The sequence below is a fragment of the Hippoglossus hippoglossus genome, chromosome 19, assembly GCF_009819705.1.
Source record: "Hippoglossus hippoglossus isolate fHipHip1 chromosome 19, fHipHip1.pri, whole genome shotgun sequence".
Classification (NCBI taxonomy): domain Eukaryota; kingdom Metazoa; phylum Chordata; class Actinopteri; order Pleuronectiformes; family Pleuronectidae; genus Hippoglossus; species Hippoglossus hippoglossus.
The window spans coordinates 1,118,618-1,137,269 of NC_047169.1; the positions used below are offsets into that span (position 1 = coordinate 1,118,618).

At 44.8% G+C, this 18,652-nt stretch overlaps 1 protein-coding gene and 1 long non-coding RNA gene across 3 annotated transcripts; both read left to right on the plus strand.

Annotated features, from left to right (window-relative positions):
• Positions 1 to 3,555: 3,555 nt before the first annotated feature.
• htra1b (HtrA serine peptidase 1b) lies at positions 3,556 to 16,037 on the plus strand. 2 transcript variants are annotated; one of them, XR_004612112.1, is made up of 10 exons: positions 3,556 to 4,147; positions 8,233 to 8,332; positions 8,850 to 8,964; positions 9,070 to 9,159; positions 11,844 to 12,038; positions 12,524 to 12,556; positions 13,089 to 13,203; positions 13,922 to 13,979; positions 14,645 to 14,853; positions 14,907 to 15,240. XR_004612112.1 is itself a non-coding variant. In XM_034570187.1 (10 exons), exons 1-10 carry the CDS (start codon positions 3,688 to 3,690, stop codon positions 15,919 to 15,921), a joined length of 1,431 nt encoding a protein of 476 aa, XP_034426078.1. In that variant the 5' UTR covers positions 3,558 to 3,687; the 3' UTR covers positions 15,922 to 16,037. The 2 variants fall into 2 exon arrangements, 1 of the variants encoding a protein (XP_034426078.1); XM_034570187.1 differs by lacking the exon at positions 14,907 to 15,240 and adding an exon at positions 15,753 to 16,037 and having other exon boundaries at positions 3,558 to 4,147; positions 14,645 to 14,740.
• A 1,998-nt stretch (positions 16,038 to 18,035) lies between these two features.
• Positions 18,036 to 18,474, plus strand: LOC117752660. Its single transcript, XR_004612117.1, has 2 exons — positions 18,036 to 18,207; positions 18,263 to 18,474. It is a non-coding gene; the product is annotated as an uncharacterized LOC117752660 (long non-coding RNA).
• Positions 18,475 to 18,652: the final 178 nt, after the last annotated feature.

The following is an 18,652-nucleotide window of genomic DNA, read 5'->3' on the forward strand; positions in this document are numbered from 1 at the left end:
AGTAGACGATCTTCAAGGACCACTGGTCAGTGGAACTCATTCAAGGATCTGTGAACTCCATTAAAACACAATGAAGAGTCACTGGAATTGCACCAATGAAACCAATGGCAGGCTCCATGGACCTCTTACAGGACCAGACCACTTCCCTGGCCAGTTGGATCACACTCCCCTGGAAGTGAGTAATGACTGGAATCCTTGAGGGGGTCACTGGACGTCCCTCAACGATCTTAAGAACTCATCAATAACCCATTGATCGTATCAAGTGAAGACCATCAGGACCACTGGATCCCCTGTAAGGATGAATAAAGCCCCTTCAAGAATCCATCAAACTCTTTCAAGACCTCTTCAATACCCAATTCTACCCCTTCATCCGTGGAAACCCTTCACAGATCACCAGACATGCCAACTGGAGCCCCGTCAAAGATTGGTGAAACCATTTCTATGACAACTGACCCCCATTTAAAGACCTCTGGAACCTGTTGAGAAACCCTGGACCACTGGTATATCATGGACGTACACATGTCCTCCTCCTGTCGGTGAGTCGTGGGATCATCCCTCGTCAAACCTCTCTACGTCTCTATGGCGATGAGGGTGGCAACAGCAGTACATACAAACAGAGACAGAACGATGGATGAACTCCGGTCTGCTTCACTTCCCTCAGACCGATGAGCTGCAGCAGGAGCAGCTGAGCTGCCCTGAGGGCCCAGAGCCGTCACATCCACTGACAGGACGTTTATAAAGTATGTGGGTGGAAGAGTCTCAGTAGTGACCTCTAGAGGTGGAGCAGCACCCTGTGTCAAACTCTGCATTGAACGCTTGGCCACATACAACATGTGGGCAGGGGATTGAACCGACAACCCTGTGAGGTGTGGATGAGCCACAGCCGGGTCAAGGTGAATCAATCAGGTCAGTGAATGACATGAAATGAATGATCCAGGATCACAGGTGATGGAAGTGGTGCAGTGGAGGATCCACATGTTAAACTTCTCATTTCAAACCCTGACTCACTTTCAGCTCTACGTACAGTGAACACATGGACGTGCATCGAGTCTTACAGTCACTCACTTTGTCCCATTTGTGTGAATAACAGTCCTCTCTCTTGTCCTTTGTCAGTCAGAACTTGTCATTGCATTAACTCCCCTCACACACACCCAGTGGAACACACACACCCTTCACAGATCCGACTCTGGGTGGGTTCCCTTCCCTTCGTCCTGCAGCTGTAGCTCTGAAACACAGCAGCTGCTGCAGACGTCCGACCAGCAGCAGCTCTGAGTCGAGCTGGAGGGGAAGCAAGTAAAACCCACAGAGAATTCTCAGACACAATCCAGCGTGTGGGGACACATGTAGTGTTTTTATAGGGTTAGGGTTATTAAAGAAACGTGGATTCAAATACAAAAGAACATTTAAGCCCGACCTGGATCTTTTGTTTTGAAAAGCCTCTCTCTGCCCTTTGTCTGAGTCACGTTTAGGATCCAAAGAAAATATTAATAACACCGGAGATGATCTTACTCTTTTATGAAAATGAAATTTATGATTCAGTTCCAACGAAATGTTTTTCCTACAGTCCCCAACATGTCGTCCGTATCAGAGGAAGCAGCTGCTTCAGGCCTCAGGGCAAAAAGCCTAAAGGTCCCAACGCTGTAGAGAAATGAATGTTTTCTAATGTGTAGAAGAATAAAGTCACTGCTTTGAAACACGACTGAGACGTTACAGCAGGGACACAGAGACAGAGACAGAGACAGGACGACGTCTTCAGGGTTTCATAGTAAACATGAGCAGTGAAGTTTAAAGTGGCAGAGACGAGAGCAGAGTCTGGAAGTGAAGCAGCTGAGGTGATTTGTAGAAGTCAGGGAAAGAGTTTTTCACTTTGTTTCTCCAAACGAGACTGAACATCACAGGTCTGAGGCCGGTGAGTGTTTCAGGAGCTCAGGCATCAGAGAGTTCCTCTGTAACATCATCACACAGAGGGAGAGACCTGCAGGCTGCTGTGGATTCACTGACTGATGACGAGTCTCAGGGTCGATCCCCCACAGACATGAACACTGCTGATCCATCCTGTGATGTCACAGAGCAATCCATAGTTTCCTAAACAGCTGCAGCATCGACCCACCAGTGATGTCAGAGCTCGACTCTGACGTCACCGGAGAGGAGACGGACTGAGAGACTCAACATGAAGTTTTATTGAGATAGATGTCAAACCGACTCTAACGGTTTGACATCTATTTGACAATTATTTTCTAGTAATATAAAGAAACACGTGTGAGCTGATAAGTAAATAAGTTGATTCATTCTGAGGGGAAATGTAAAAAAGATGGAGGATGATTCTCTCACTCTGCAGGTTGTTGACACAAGAGTTAACTGGACTTTCTGATAATTATGAATCTCATAATGAAATGTGTAAAATGTGATTCCTTGATTTGGTGAAACAGTTGAGTTTGTAGATGAAGACTTTGATATGGTTGAATTCATCTTGTCCTATTTGTTGTCGTCCAATGGAGCAGATTCACCTGTTTCCTGTTCAAACCTCTGACAGGAAACTTCTCTTTTCATTTGTGAGTAATGTTCATTTCTTCTCAGTTTGAAAAAAGATCCTTTATAAAATCTGTAAAAACACATTTAATTTTTTGACGTAGAAAAACGTGCAACAACCTCAGCTGCTCAGATCCTCAGAACGAGTTGATTGAATCGTATTGACCTGTTACCAGCGCTCAGTGACTGGAAGTGAATGGGAGCAGCAGCAGTGGACGGTTATGAAACACAGAGAGTAGAGGACATGGAAACAACTGAGGACGTCAGTGGGACTTTAAAAACTGAGGAGACGAGGAAACGCTGTATGACTCACTGAGAGAATTAGTTAAACTGTATAATATAAACCAGAGGTTCATGGAGCTGACTGAGGTAAACACTGTCAACCCAGTGCAGAGAGGGAATCACACGTGAGCTGATTTGGGCCATTTCATCGTTTACCACATGATCCAGTTCAGGTTCAGGTCCAGACCACATCTCTCCTGCAGATCCACAAGGAGCCAACACGGAGCCACCAAGGAGCCAACAAGGAGCCAACAAGGAGCCAACAAGGAGCCAACAAGGAGCCACCTTGTTATTTTGAGTTGGAAACTACAGGTTCACTTGAAGGACAAAGAAGTGAAGGTGCCTCAAAGTCCCATCAAGCACTTGAGCAGCCTCAGATCTTTCCCAGCGTGCACATCATCACACTCGTGCACATCATCACACATGCACATCATCACACATGCACATCATCACACTCGTGCACATCATCACACTCATGCACATCATCACACTCATGCACATCATCACACACATGCACATCATCACACTCATGCACATCATCACACACATGCACATCATCACACTCGTGCACATCATCACACTCATGCACATCATCGCACATGCACATCATCACACTCGTGCACATCATCACACTCGTGCACATCATCACACTCGTGCACATCACTTCACCTCCCATCATCCCCTCCTCTCCTCTCACACGCGTCACACACGCCCACCAATCGTGTCCCGTGTTTCTCCTGCAGCTTTATAAACCAGAGCAGCTCCACTCTGTCCCCACTACACACTTTAAAGTTTCCCACACAGCTGATAGATCTGATAACTGGTTTCCAGTCCAGCTCCTGGTTCCTGGTCCCCGTTGAGTCAGTCCAGTCCACCATGCGTCTCCAGCCGGTCCTGTGCGTCGTGGCCCTGCTGGTCTCCTCCTGTCCGGGGGCCGAGGCGCGGATCACCAAGCGCTTCGCCATCGGCTGCCCGGAGAAGTGCGACAAGTCCGGGTGCGCGCCGGTCCCCGCGGACTGTCTGTCCGGGGACGCGCTGGACCGGTGCGACTGCTGCCCGGCGTGCGCGTCCGGCGAGGCCGAGCAGTGCGGCGGCCCCGGAGACCGGGAGTGCGCGGAGGGGATGGAGTGCGTGGTGACCGACGGCGTGGAGGTGTCCGCCACCGTCAGGCGGAGGGGCAAGGCCGGCGTGTGCGCGTGCACCAGCCCCGAGCCGGTGTGCGGCAGCGACGGGGTCTCGTACCAGAACATCTGCGAACTGAAGCGGGTCAGTACCCGGGCCACGAAGCTGCAGCAGCCGCCGGTGATCTTCATCCAGAGAGGCGCGTGTGGCAAAGGTAAGAGAGGTGCGTGCGTGTGCGTGTGTGTGTGTGTGTACGTGCGTGTGTGTGCGTGCGTGTGTGAGTGAATAAACAGGAACAATGAAGAGAGAGCAGGACTCTGGAAGTTGTCCAATAACTTCTTACAAAACCAGAAGTTTGATAACAGAAATATTTTAGGTGTGTGTGTGTGTGTGTGTGTGTGTGTGTGTGTGTGTGTGTGTGTGTGTGTGTGTGTGTGTTGGATCTACACAAACTGAACCTTCTCCTTTTCCAGATTATTTTCTCATTTCCTCAAACCTTCAATAGAAATGATTTTTAAATAATTCTGTGACCTCAGAAACTCCATTCTCCTCCCATAAAGATCCACCTAGCATCATCAGCACCTCAGAGATTCTAGATATATAGTATATACAGATATATATATATATACTATAGTATATATATCTATATTTATATATAGATATATATACTAGATAATAGATTACTTATGACAGATGTTTTTATTCTTATCAGCTCCTGAGAAGCAAATGTTTATTTCTCTTTGGATACTTATCTGAAGATCATTACTCTGAGTATCAGAATAGTTGATTCACTGTCAGTTGATTCACTGTCAGTTGATTCACTGTCAGTTGATTAACTGTCAGTTGATTCACTGTCAGTTGATTAACTGCTGTCATGTGTTGAGGGATAATCAATGAGTATTAAGCTGCAGTTCTTCTTACGGCCAGTAGGTGTTGCAACAAGAAAACTCTGCCTACATTGAATTAAATGTAAAACTCACATGTTTAACCTTTCTCTCTCTGTGGCATCACTCCATTCTTCTCACTGCAAACTAAAAAATGGGGTTGTTTCCCACCTCTCTCTCTCTCACACACACACACACACACACACACACACACACACACACACACACACACACACACACACACACACACACACACACACACTCACTTGGTGTTATCCAAGGCCACATCAAATGTCTTGAAATTCAGCCAGGAAGTCCTGCCCTTTGCCGCAAAAACAGTTTCCCCCTGAGAGTGAAAGAGTGATGACAGCTTATATTAAGGAGCAAGCACACACACACACACACATACACACACACACACACACACACACACACACACACACACACACACACACACACACACACACACTGAAGCTGCAGCTGTAAACACACCAGTTTGCTGATGAACCTTGATTCAGTCAAAGTTCAACACTCCACCACTTCTTTCCTTCTTTTGCTGACATCTCTCTATTTCTCCTCTTTCTTCACCTTTTCCTCTTCTTCTTCATGTTCTTCCTCATCTTCTTCATCCCTCTGCCTCATCTTCACCCCCCCCCCCCCCCATCTCTTCAGGGATAGAAAAAAAGATTCTTTCATTATTATAACATTTTCATTAAGCTTCTTGTTTTCTCGTCATCATGTCCTCACTTGTCTCCTCTTCTCTACTTCCATCTCTCGTTCTTTGTCACTTTGTCACTTTCTCTCTCCAGCTGTCTGTTTCATCTCCTTCCCTTTCTCTTCTCCTCTTTCCTTTCCTTCCCTCCTCTCCACGTTTCTAGTTCCCTCTCCAAACGAGTTTCGTGAATCCCTTCTTTCTGGGTATTTGAGCCGAGGACAGAAATCTGGAAGATGTCAGTGTCAGTGTCACACAAACACAAACCACGTTCAGTCTGTTGTCGTGATTCATCTCTTGGAGCTGATGGGGGGGGTTGTGTAACGGACCAAACAGGAACAGATCTGGGTCAGAGACTTTTTTTAAACCCCGATTTGAACGGATCAAATTGTCTTTTCCTTCATTTTGCTGCTTCCTGTGCAGACTTGTGAAGTTTGTCAGATTGGCAGGCTTAGACACAGCATCAACCAAACACAGGCGCACGGTGACTCAACTCTTTCAGGAACTGGAGGAATTCTCTTCCCAGTTCAGGCTCGTCCAGCTCGTAATGAGATTTCTTATAAAGTGCAAAGCAAGGTAACGTCTGGTTTTCATGGATGGTTTGTTTGAGCTTCAAAAACCACTTTAACCAGTTCTACACTAAGTATAACTAAGTGTAGAACTGGTTAAAACCCAGATTTGTTCACCTACAAATTGTTCCGACCTTTAAACCGTCACTTTCCAGACGTCCACTGGTTTAGTTTTCTGTTTTAATTAAAGAATGTAATAATCAGTAGTTTGAAGTCAGTGACACAGAGAAATAAGATGTAAGCCGGCTGGATGCACACAATCATATGGGTTCTTTGGAGTTTTAGAAAAAAGATCAATATGAACTATGATATTTGATAATGTGAAAATGCACTTGAACTCGTCGTTGGTGCTTTCAAGGTCACATACGTCTGAGTTCTGATTGTCGACCTGTAGCTGGTAGAACTTTGTTCCACCTGCAGCGTGTTCAGGATGTTTCTGACTGGCTCCATTCAGCTAAACCTCAAAGCTGCAGCAGCTGGCACACCACTGATCCTGCAGACACACACACACACACACACACACACACACACACACACACACACACACACACACACAGTGTCTTCCAGACGCTCAGGTGCAGCCGGGGCTGAGGTGGGATTCAGACTCAGGCTCAGGGCTAAGGGTTAGGGCTAAATTTAAGTTTACTGTAACTTTATTAAATCTAATTTAAACTCTTCAGATACATTGGTGACATCTTGAATATTTGAAACTTGCCTCAGACACACAGCAGCATCTGTATGGAGTTTAACTGCTGATGGGGAAAGATGATGGTAAATCCAGAGGTGAGGGGCACCTCTGGATGTGGACTGTTCTGAATCACATGCTGTAAAATACAGTGACACACACACACACACACACACACACACACACACACACACACACACACACACACACACACACACACACACACACACACACACACACACACACACACACTTCCATATGCAGGGTTGGAGAACGTGCTGCTGCAGGTTTGTTTTTGAGCCAGAAACCTTTTATCAGTGGAGATTCCACCGACTGGACCTATTTACCAGTGCAGACGATGGGATGTGATCACTATGTGGAGCGATAAGATCTGAACACAGCTGAGGTCTGAGGACACGTCTTCACTGGTTCTTCTTCTCTGTCAGCTGTGAAGTTTAAACTTTTATTCCTTCAGCCTAAAGACTTCATATTCATCTCATTCTGATTTATAGAAGAACAGCTGATGTTACTGCTGATTTATTAAACTGATAAAGGCTGAAAGGTTAAATGCATGAAACATTAAAGTTCTATATGACATGATGATAAGCCTTTCTCTCCCTTTAGACCTTTAGAGTTCAGATGACAACCTGAGCAGGATCAGCTTGTTGTGTTTTCTGAGGATAAGTTGGGTTCATTTAAAGTCCACGGTCGTCTGATTGATGAAAGTCTTCGTCATAAACACACATGTCTTTGTTTGGTCTTATCATCTGAATGTGCTGTCTTTACATCTCACTGCTCTGAGAAAACATGTTTCCAGGCTCTGAGCTGAACCTACAGTAACTGGTTCCAGCAGGTCGAGTGGGAGGGGCCGCTTTATAAAGGAGCAGGGAAACGAGAGGAGAAAGATCTGAAGCTGTGACAGATGTTGGTTGCTTATGTTGGGTGACAGTGGTTACGTGTGAAATATTAGAATTATGTCAGAAAACATCCCAACGTGTCCTCCTCTGCCGTCTCCCCGCGTCTTTTCAGCCTCTGAGTCATTTCCTTTGTTTTACAAGCTTCAGAGGAGCCACAGAAAGTGTCCAGCTGCTGTCAGACCCACAGTTTAGATCCTGCACATCTGGATCAGGTCAAACACAGCAGCGACAGTTTGGGTCACATCTCGCTGCGCCGCGTTCCGTTGTCATGCTTCTGAGGAAACTCATACAGAGCCCCCCCCCCCCCGATCACGGACAACGAGTGGTGATGTTCTCAGAGACATTCAGGCGCTAAAGTTTTTATCCAACCTGGCAACGCAAGGCCACAATTTTCTCCTTGGTCACTGTGGTCTGAGTGTGTGTGTGTGTGTGTGTGTGTGTGTGTGTGTGTGTGTGTGTGTGTGTGTGTGTGTGTGTGTGTGTGTGTGTGTGTGTGATACAGCTTGATGACAGTGTGTTTTCTCTCTCTCAGGTCAGGAGGACCCCGACAGTCTTCGTTACAAGTACAACTTCATCGCTGACGTGGTGGAGAAGATTGCACCGGCTGTGGTTCATATTGAACTGTACCGCAAGTGAGACATGCTTCCTGATTCACACACAGACACACACACACACACACACACACACACACACACACACACACACACACACACACACACACACACACACACCAAGGTCAGAAGGTAGTGGTATTTCACTTTATTGTCACTGACAGTTCTGGGTTAGGACTGATTCTCGTCTTAAAGGACAATAAAAAAAACATTATCTTTCTGTTGCAATTCCAACATGTTGCACATGAAACCTCAGATTCCACAGAAGTGCTGCGTTCATGTAATGGTGGAAGAATGGAGGAGCTTCCAGGCCGAGGTGGTTACCACCCCCTGTGGGGGTTGTGGTCTCACCTCATAAGAAACTACATTATTTTTATCATGTTCCATATTTGGACCAGTGAGACTTCAGGTTCCATCAGTTTCAAACAACCTTTTAAAGAAAGGATTGTCTCTTGTGTTGAGATTCATTTCTGTGAGTTAAACGCCGACAGCGCCCATGTTTGATGACCTCGTTTATTTTGTCTCTGTCTCTGCTCAGGATGATCTTTTCCAAGCGGGAGGTGGCGGTCGCCAGCGGCTCCGGGTTCATCGTGTCAGAGGACGGACTCATCGTCACCAACGCCCACGTCGTGGCCAATAAGCACAGAGTAAAGGTACGCAATGAAACACATGGTAAAGGTGAATCATGTTAACAATATCTTTTATCCACAAAAATAAGATCTAAGGAAACAGGATGGTGTTTTCTCCTCATCCTCCAGGTGGAGCTGAAGAGCGGAGCCACATTTGATGCAAAGATTAAAGACGTGGACGAGAAGGCCGACATCGCTCTGATCGAGATCGATGCACCGGTGAGTAGTGAGGGGGGGCGGGGGGCGGGGACAAACAGATGGGGGGGGGGGGGGGGGGAGACAAACAGATGGGGGGGGGGGGGGGGGGGGGACAAACAGATGGGGGGGGGGGGTCTTTGTAGGGGCTGTGTTTTATCTTCACTGGGACGTCCAAATTGCCTCGACATTGTGAAATGTTAAATTCTTCATTGAGGCGTCCACCTCTCCGTCGTGCGTCAGGATGTTTCAGATGTAAACTCTTCGTGCTCATACAGTTCCTATCACTTGTGTAACGTGTGGAGAAGCTGAGGAGAATGTGCAGAGGAGCGATCAGGTGTTGACAGACACTGGAAGCTGCTTCACTGCTTATACAACACTCAGGTCATTGTAACGTGGCCTGTGTACGATATCACTCATTATCTCATTCATACAAGAGTCTGAGTCTCCACTGATTTGATTCAATTATGAGAAGTGAGGATATTTATTTGTATTCATTCAGAAGAAACCTGATCTTGACTTTGATGTATAATTTTTCATCTTTATCAGGTTTATGATCCGTCTGCTTCAGCTCTGTGTTGTCCTTGGTCCCCGTGTTCCTCTTAGACTGATAACTTGGTTTTTCTTTATTTCTTTACTTTTCCAAAACAAATTCAGGTATTTGTTCTTCTTTTGAAAATGTGCTTTTCATAAACCTTCCCTGAAGGAAATGCCTGGTTTTAATTTTGGCTAAGTGGGATGTTTGAGGGAAGTCACCTCAGCACAATAATGTAATGAGTCATGAAAGTGGATCAGTGTGGAGCAGGTCAGGAGACAGAGGAACGTTTTCATGTGGGTTTTATTCTCTCACAACATGGATTCAACTCAACAAACACGTTCATGGATATCATCAAACGGTCTGAAGGTACATTTTGAAAGAAGAAATCGTTCCATGTGTTCACATCTGCTCTGGAGTTAGAGGACCTCACAGTAAATGTCTAAACAAATCCTTTGTGACTGATTTTGAACTGAACCAAGTAAACCCTCCGTCGGCTCAGTCAGCACAGCTGTCACTCACGCTGCATTAACTCTTAATTAAAAGACAAAAACCACAAAACCATCATCCTGCGATGACTCACTCACGGATAATGGGCTCGTTGTGTTTGCTTGTTTGAGCTGGTTTCGTTCTGGGCTGAAGACGAGAGCTGGAACCAGAAACCTTCTGAATCAAGGACTGAACATGTGAGTCCATGACATGTCTGGGCCGAGCTTCGAGGTGTAACTGAAACTTGGGGCATGAAATTGTGCAGAAATCCACAAACTGCTCAGCACTTGTGGTCGAGGTCAACATCACCCTCACAAAATAACATGAGGCAACTGCACTTGTGCAAAATATAACTGACATCGCTCCATCCTCCTACACATCCCATCACAATACACACACAATATGTTGTGCAATAAGTATTCCCCTCTGCAGCCATACTCTCTCTCTCCGTCTGTTGAGCACAGTGGCTTCAGGTGACGAGATGAGAAGGTGTGAAAGTGTTGGAAACAGCAGTTGCCTGCAGGTCAGTGTTAAGTGTGTTGAGGTGTAATGAGTGTTTTCCGATGGAGCTGCCGGACGTGCAGTTGCATGTTCGGGTTCTGCTTCATCAAGGATTTGTGGAAGCACAGCACACACATGGATTTGTCTCACGAAGATCAGAGAAGAGGACGAGGGGGACGAGCCGAAGCTCTTAGTTCTTGTTGTGGTCTGTGAGCTTAGTGTCTTTGTCGTGTTCTGCTGCGTCAGCGTCTCTTAAATCCCGGCTGTGTCTCTGTAATCTCTGAACGCCGTCGTCCTGAAACCACAGAGCGGGAAACGTGGTGATTTTCTCCGCAGGCTGTTCGTTGGACGGAGGCTCCGGGCGGTTCGAGCGCTGGTGGAGCTTCAGCAGAACAGAGGAGCTTTATGTTTAACGGAGAAAAGCTGGGATCAGCTGAATGAATCCTTTCAGGACTTGTTTGTGTTTACTGCTGCTCCTTCAGGAGCGAGCTGGTGCGTGTGCGTGGTCGTGGATTGACCTCGTTATATTTATTAATATTTATTCCCCTGACAGAACACATTAAAGATACAGATCAAATCTGCACAACTGAAAATAGATTTAATGTTCACATGAACATGTTGTTTATTTGTTCGTTGATTCATATTTTTATTAGTAATTTGACTTCGTATCATTTCATAGAACAATAATATTACACAACTTTATTATAATATCAAAACAAATTCTGCTGACAGTTTAAAAACGATGATGTTGAGTGAGAGAGATTTTCTTCCTCGTTGGTTTTCTGGAAACGTCTTCATCACTAGCACAGGAGACAGTAATGTCATTTTCTTTAAGGCCCTTTAAGGTTATTGTGGCTCAATCTGCCTTCGCTTCGATAATCCTACACATACTCCACAACAAGTCGTCCTCGTGGAGATTCACACTTTGAGTTCGGGTTGTGGATGAAGAGCTGACTCAGCTCTCCACAGGAAATCCACACCTCCAGGTTTACAGAGAAGAATCTGGTGTTTGACAGACATGTATGAGACGGCGTCAACTCTTGTTTGTCTTTGTCAGTTATAAATCTCATAAGTTTATTACCCGTTCACTGTCTTTGACATTTGAACATGTAGAGTTTGTACCTCAAGCTGAATCCTTCCTTCAACCGTATTTCTTCCTCTCCGTTTCCTCCTCGTGGAGCAGATGAAGCTGCCGGTGCTGCTGCTCGGCCGCTCGTCGGACCTGCGGCCCGGTGAGTTCGTGGTGGCCATCGGCAGCCCCTTCTCCCTGCAGAACACCGTCACCACGGGCATCGTCAGCACCACCCAGAGGGGAGGCAAGGAGCTGGGCCTCCGAAACTCTGACATGGACTACATCCAGACCGACGCCATCATCAATGTGAGTGAAGGGACGGGACAACAGAGAGACAGGCCCTGAGGCGGGAATAAGAAACTGTGTGGGGAGAGAAATAAGAGAACTGTGCGGCTTCTCATGACGTTCAGCACTTTGATTCCCTAAAGTCTCCAAATTCTGCAAAAGTGAACATGACATGACCTATTTTCCGGTTTATGATAACCATGTGTGAGTTTGACCGTGTCTGAAACAGCCCGAGGTTATTCTGTCTCAGTTCCACGGCTTCCTGACTCATCACAATCCTCCACATTGATCTGCTCACTGGCTGCTTGTCGAAGCTGTGAGAGAATCCAAAAACCAACATTAGGGAAAGGTCATCGAAGTGAACAGTGACTTGTAACTGATCCACTAATACAAAGCTCATCAATCAGTCCAAATCATCTATCACATCAGGAATAATCCTAAACCAACTCATTAGGATTCTTACATCCTGTGTTTGCTTATTTCTTTTCTTGTATGTTTTCTTGCAGTACGGCAACTCAGGAGGACCACTAGTCAATCTGGTAAGTGAAAGAAAACGGAAACAGATTCAAAACCTTTTTGTCCTTATATCCTCATTCTATTCAAGAAGTATTGTTTTACTATTTACTAGACTTTGAATATGATAATATTCAGTATGTTGATAATAAAAAACTATTCTTATATGTTGCTTGAGTAGCTGTTGTATGTTTTGTAACACAGAGGTAACTCAAATTCAAGGTCATTTTACTGTTACATCACCTCGCGACAGAAGAAACAGACGCTGAGCTTCTTGTGACTGGGACGACGTCCACGTCTCAAAACAGGGACGAACGTGATCTCATATAAACAAACACCAAAGCTCATGAATCCCTATAGGGAAGTTAAATAAAGAGTTTAGGTAACGTTTGGCAAAAAGATCTCAACCACAGCCGACTGTGATTATGAGTCTGTTTCCACCGAGCTGTTACCAAGAACAACGTGGCTTCAGCACAACTGTTTTACAAGCTTCATGTCCAGACTTGAGTTTAACTGTGTGTGTGTGTGTGTGTGTGTCTGTGTGTGTCTGTCGTGCAGGACGGAGAGGTGATTGGCATCAACACTCTGAAGGTCACAGCAGGAATCTCCTTCGCCATCCCCTCCGTCAAGATCAGGCAGTTCCTGGCAGAGTCACATGAGAGACAGATCAAAGGTTTGCACCAGTTTCACCCAATTTATTATTTATCTATTATTTCTATTTACTCTTATATTCGTCTAATAATCACATGTTGTATCATCACAGACAGAAAGGGACCTTCAATGCTTTTTCAAGAGAACCACACATAGTAGATTAGATTAGTTAAATATGGATGAGGGACATTTATCATTTGGATGTTAGTCAGTTAGTTAAATCTTAATAAACAGGCTGGTTTGCTGTTCGACTGCTTGTTTGAATCGGATCATCTTTATTTTGGAGCTCATTCTGAGAACATCCCAGAAACAGGGATGGTTCTCAGAATGAGCTCATGTTGGGATGGGTCACTACTTGTAATGAAAACTATAAAAATAAAAACTCTTATCCTTACAGTTTGTTAGCAGTAAATCAAAGATGCTTCAGCAGCTTGTAAAACTGCCTATTTAAGATCAGATTATGAATCTGAATTTCCTCTGCGGAGCCAAAGATATATTAACAGCATGTGTGTGTTTTATTGTCTGTTTACTCAGCATCATTACAGAGGTTAGAGGATTGTTTTCCATTTTTATTGTCAGACATTTTATTAAATATCTATAAAACACTTTTATTAAGTTGTTAATGTTGATGATACCTGACAGAGATGTTTTTCTGGACTTGATTCCTATAGTAAAAGAAGATTATTCATTCAAAATGAACAATGAGGAAACTAACCACCGTGTTTCTCTCCGTTCTCCAGGTAAAACTTACACAAAGAAGAAATACATTGGTGTTAAAATGATGACTCTCACTCCAGCGTAAGTTCTTCTCCTGCTCTAGATAATACTTTATTTAAACACTGCTTGTGAACCGCATGGTAGCACATCCACTAAAGAGTCAGACTCCAATCTTCACACATGTAGAGAGGATGAAACAACATTATTGTTTCATTAACCTAATCATTGTATTTACTAGTGAGGTGAATAAGTCTGATCAATCTCCCCACATCCTTTAAACGGGCGTGTCTCAATCCGGACGTTCATAACGAAGGGTGGTGATCGTATTGAAAAGTGAGCTCAGCTTCAGATGAGCAGTTTGAACAGGAATGTGAATCCGCCCAGCCCTCGTCCGTCAGGTCAGAAAACCCCCCCCCAGCCTCTGACGTCCCACGGGCGAGAGGCCGGGTCCACCCTGGTCAGGTCACCAGTCTCCGAGGAAAACAACCAGTCACACATTAACCCATTAACTTAGGCTGAATGTCTTTGTGGGAAGAAAACTCAGAAATGCACGAGGAAAACATACAAGTTCACTCGAAGCTTAACGATATTTAAATAAGCTCTGATCACTGACACCATAGCTGATGAATGCAGTGGTCTCTGATCACGGTGCATCCTGCCTTCCAGCTCAATTCAAACCTTGTGTTTGGAGGAGAGTTTGTCTCAAAGCTCATGTTTCTGTTGTTTCCCTCCTCGTCTTCCCTCAGGTTGGCCAACGAGCTGAAGGAGAGACATTCGGACTTCCCAGACGTCACCTCCGGGGCTTATGTCATCGAGGTCATCAGCAGGACTCCAGCGGAGGCGTGAGTGGCTCGTCACCTACTCCCACGTTACGTAGCTGCCAGTACCACAAACTGACAAACTGTGTTTTACTAACAGGTTCAAAGATCCTGAGTTTGATCTGAGACATGTTTCACTTATTCAGTAACGAGGCTTCTCACAGTGTGCGTGAGAATTCAGAGAAGTGTTTGGAGTCTCACTCCTGCAGAATATCTTTTACCCTGGAAAGTTTGGTGGTCACTTTAATGAAAAGCTTGTTGAAGTCCAACCACCAACAGCTTGCACCTGAGGAAACAGCAGAAAGAGTCTGTTTACATGTTGTCTGGTGGTTTACGTGGAGCACAGGGAGGAGTCAGGGCCAAGGTCTGGTCCTGCTGAACGGACATTAGTCAGGTTCGAACTTTCTGTGTGAGAAGGATACAGAATGTTCACTCCAGGTTGCTGCTGCTGAAAAGCTGGCAGTGAAGACAGAATCAGAAAGTGTCCCACCCTGTCAGACTCCTCCAGAGGACAAGCTGCGCCAGTCAGAGCAGATCCGGATTCCTCTCTGGCCTCATCTCCCCCAGCCCAGAAAGTCAAACCTCTAGAAGTGAGAACACAAACGATGGGTTCTGAGGAGTTGGTAAAATGATGAGATTCAGATAAGCATCAAAATACACAATGCTCCATATTTGCAGCCCACAATATAAAGTAGTGGCTCTTTGTCAGACTGGTGTCCAGGAAGTCAGCTGTGCTCGTCTCCATCAGCCCCTCGCGACCCCGGAGGATGAACAGTGTAACTAATGGAAGCCACATGCACTAGTGCCCCAGCACATGTGGAAGGTTTGATTCATTCACATAGAAAGAGGTGGTTTATGAGACCAGATCAAAGACTTAGTCATGATAATAACACTGATTTCCCAACATGAATCAATATCCTTACCAGCCTTTGTACGATGTTCTAGAAGTTCACAGATCCGTATTTAAAGGATCAATCCTGTTGTTCTTATTGATTATTTGATATTAATTAACCTTGACGTTCTCTCTCGCCCTCAGTGCTGGCCTGCAGGAGAGTGACGTCATCATCAGCATCAACGGCGAGCGCGTCTCCTCGGCCAGCGATGTCAGCGCCGCCATAAAGAGGGACGACACGCTGCGGGCGGTGGTGAGGCGAGGCAACGAGGACGTGCTGCTCACCATCGTCCCCGAGGAGATCGAACCTTGACCTCAGACAAACAACTCCACAGCTCGAGCTGCTTCTCAGTGTTTTTCAACCAATCAGGAACACTTTGAAAAACCAAGCAACCTATCAGGGCCACACCTGCTGTGTTTAAGAACTTGTAGTTATTAGTACTACGACTTCTCTTCAGTGCCGTCACACGTCTTCACAGGTCCGACCTCACGACCCCGGAGCTGAACGTTCTTCTCAACGTGGTTTGACTTCTTCCTCTAATCCTCCGTCTACTTTCCACCATCACAGACCGTTTTGTTCCACTAACACAATCTCACGACTGAGCAGTTATTGCAGGTCACCGTAGTTCTGTTTGTTCTTGAGGGAATATTTTTTTAATAGTATTTTTGTTTCTACGTGTTTGTTGACAATTTTTTCTAAAAAGGGAATAAATACATTTTTTTAAGGTGTTGTCTTTATTAACAGTGTTGAAGTGTCAGTCCAGAGTTTGATCAACTGAGTTTTGTACTAACTTGAATATTCTCTAAACATGTTTTCTCATTTCTATGTTAAAATGTTTTGATTAATAACAATTAAAACTCCTCCTAAAAGAATGAAACTCATAATTCACAGGAAGGAGTTCCTCAAGGAGCCGTTATAGATCCTGGAGCTTCTGAGGACATGTTGAGGTTTCTTGAACCTCTTTTTCTGCATCATCACTTAATCACTACTCTTCTCTAAAGTTAATCTTTCCACTAAAATACAATTTCAATTCCTTGTATTCACAACATATTTCACTTTTGTTGTGAAGTTAGTAAACTGGCTGCTGAACCTGCTGTAGAAATGGATTTAACAGCTGAAGAGGAGTCGAGTGAACTTTAGACTCAATAACTTGATCAAATCAAAACAAGCAGGTTTTAAAGATGCTGCAACTATAAATCTACAAATGAAACCACATGAGTGAACCATTACTTCTGAGTATAATATCTCCATTAAAGATATTATACAGGAAACTGAATCCCTGAACGCCGCCGGACGCCAAGTTGTGTTCACAAGGAGACGGAGAAAACAAGTTGAGAAATCATCATCATCATCATCATCATCATCATCATCATCATCGCTCAAACATCTTGTTCTGTGAGTGAAACACTGAGTTCAACACTGCATGACTCAATCTGCTGGCCCTGTGTGTGTGTGTGTGTGTGTGTGTGTGTGTGTGTGTGGCCCACTGGAGCAGAGGTGTTGTGTAACGCTGAGTGATGTGAGCTCTGAGCAGGTTCCTGCTGCAGGTCAACTGATGTAAGCCAGCACCATGTTTAACACAGAGAACATCTATAAACTAAATTCATCTACTTTTATATCTACTGTCCCTCTTTTGAGATTCTTACGTCTTCTTGTTGTAGTTCAGTTCGTTCTGGTTCAGCAGTTGTGTGTCTAAATGTCCATATTATAAGATAAACGAGCATCTACTGTGGAAACATTAGAATTAAACTCCTCATCTTTTTTTAATCTGGTCAAAACAAGTTCCACAAGTCAAATGAATGAATCCTGAGGTCTGGGTGAGGACAGGCCCGAGGACGGCTCGAAACAGAAGACTGGCGTCTCCCATGTTTGTCCTGTCGCTACTTGAATTAAATCACTAATTTGTGCAGCCTGGTTAAAGTTGGTTCCCTCAGATCAATCTTTTTAATTCTACTTTGAGATCGAACAGTCGACGGCTGTTTCCAATGTCAACAATGAACTTTCAATCTCAGCTTTTACACCAACTTGGACGAGACGTCCTTCCAATAAATGGAAACTAGGCAGCTGCATCTGCCAAAGAGAGATTGTGTGATATGAGACAATTAGAGACGACCTTCTGCTTACATTGTTGACTGAGCAATTATTTCTACTGGTTTTTATTCTAATTATTGATTTGTCTGCACAAGCCACCAAATTATTCTCTCAAATAGTCATTATGATAATCGCTGTCATACATTTCTAAAGACTTTTAATAAGTAGTTGGGAGACTCTCCTTAACTTTGTGTAGATTTTGTAATGTTTCTGAACTAATATGCAGGAACAGAAGTGCAGACATGGCTGAAATGATGTGGTTGAAAGGTGAAGGGGGGGGGGGGGGGTACACTGTTGAATTCCATCGTTTCATTCCTAAATTCCAGCTGGGATGACATTTCCCAGCTGGAGAAGTTCAGTTTTCCTCTCCGACCTCACAGGATGAAGCAGTGACCCAGTTTCTCCTGTTTCACGAAGCACATTTTCTTCCACGACTCTGCTGCTGACTCCACATTTCTGACAAAACATCCGCACATCAGTTTATAATTTGCTGTCCTCCTCACGGGTGTCTGACCCACTTCATTTGTGATGACTGACCACATGTTGGGACGAGGTCTTCCAGCAGGATCCTCCTCAGATATCTTCAGTCCGGACTCTCTCTCCACTTGAGGAGCCTGTGACCTCGGTGGTTCGAACCCATGTGTGACTCAGCGTTCCTGGAAGGCCCTGGAGGAAACATCAGCTTCGTTGATTTTCGCTTACGGGAAACTCATGAGCAACATTTTCCTCTGTCATTGTTACCTTCAAAAAATATCAATAAACTAGCTTTGTCAACTTTAAATGCATTTTCTGACTCATGCTTCAGTCAAATCGAGGCCAAAGGATTTTTCTGATTAGTTACCAGTTATTCAAAATGTGTCTGTTCCTTCTGCAAAATACTTACTGTTGAAATTCACTTCTGTGCAACAGTACGGTGGAATAAACAGTTACTAAACAATAAGAGTACATTTAT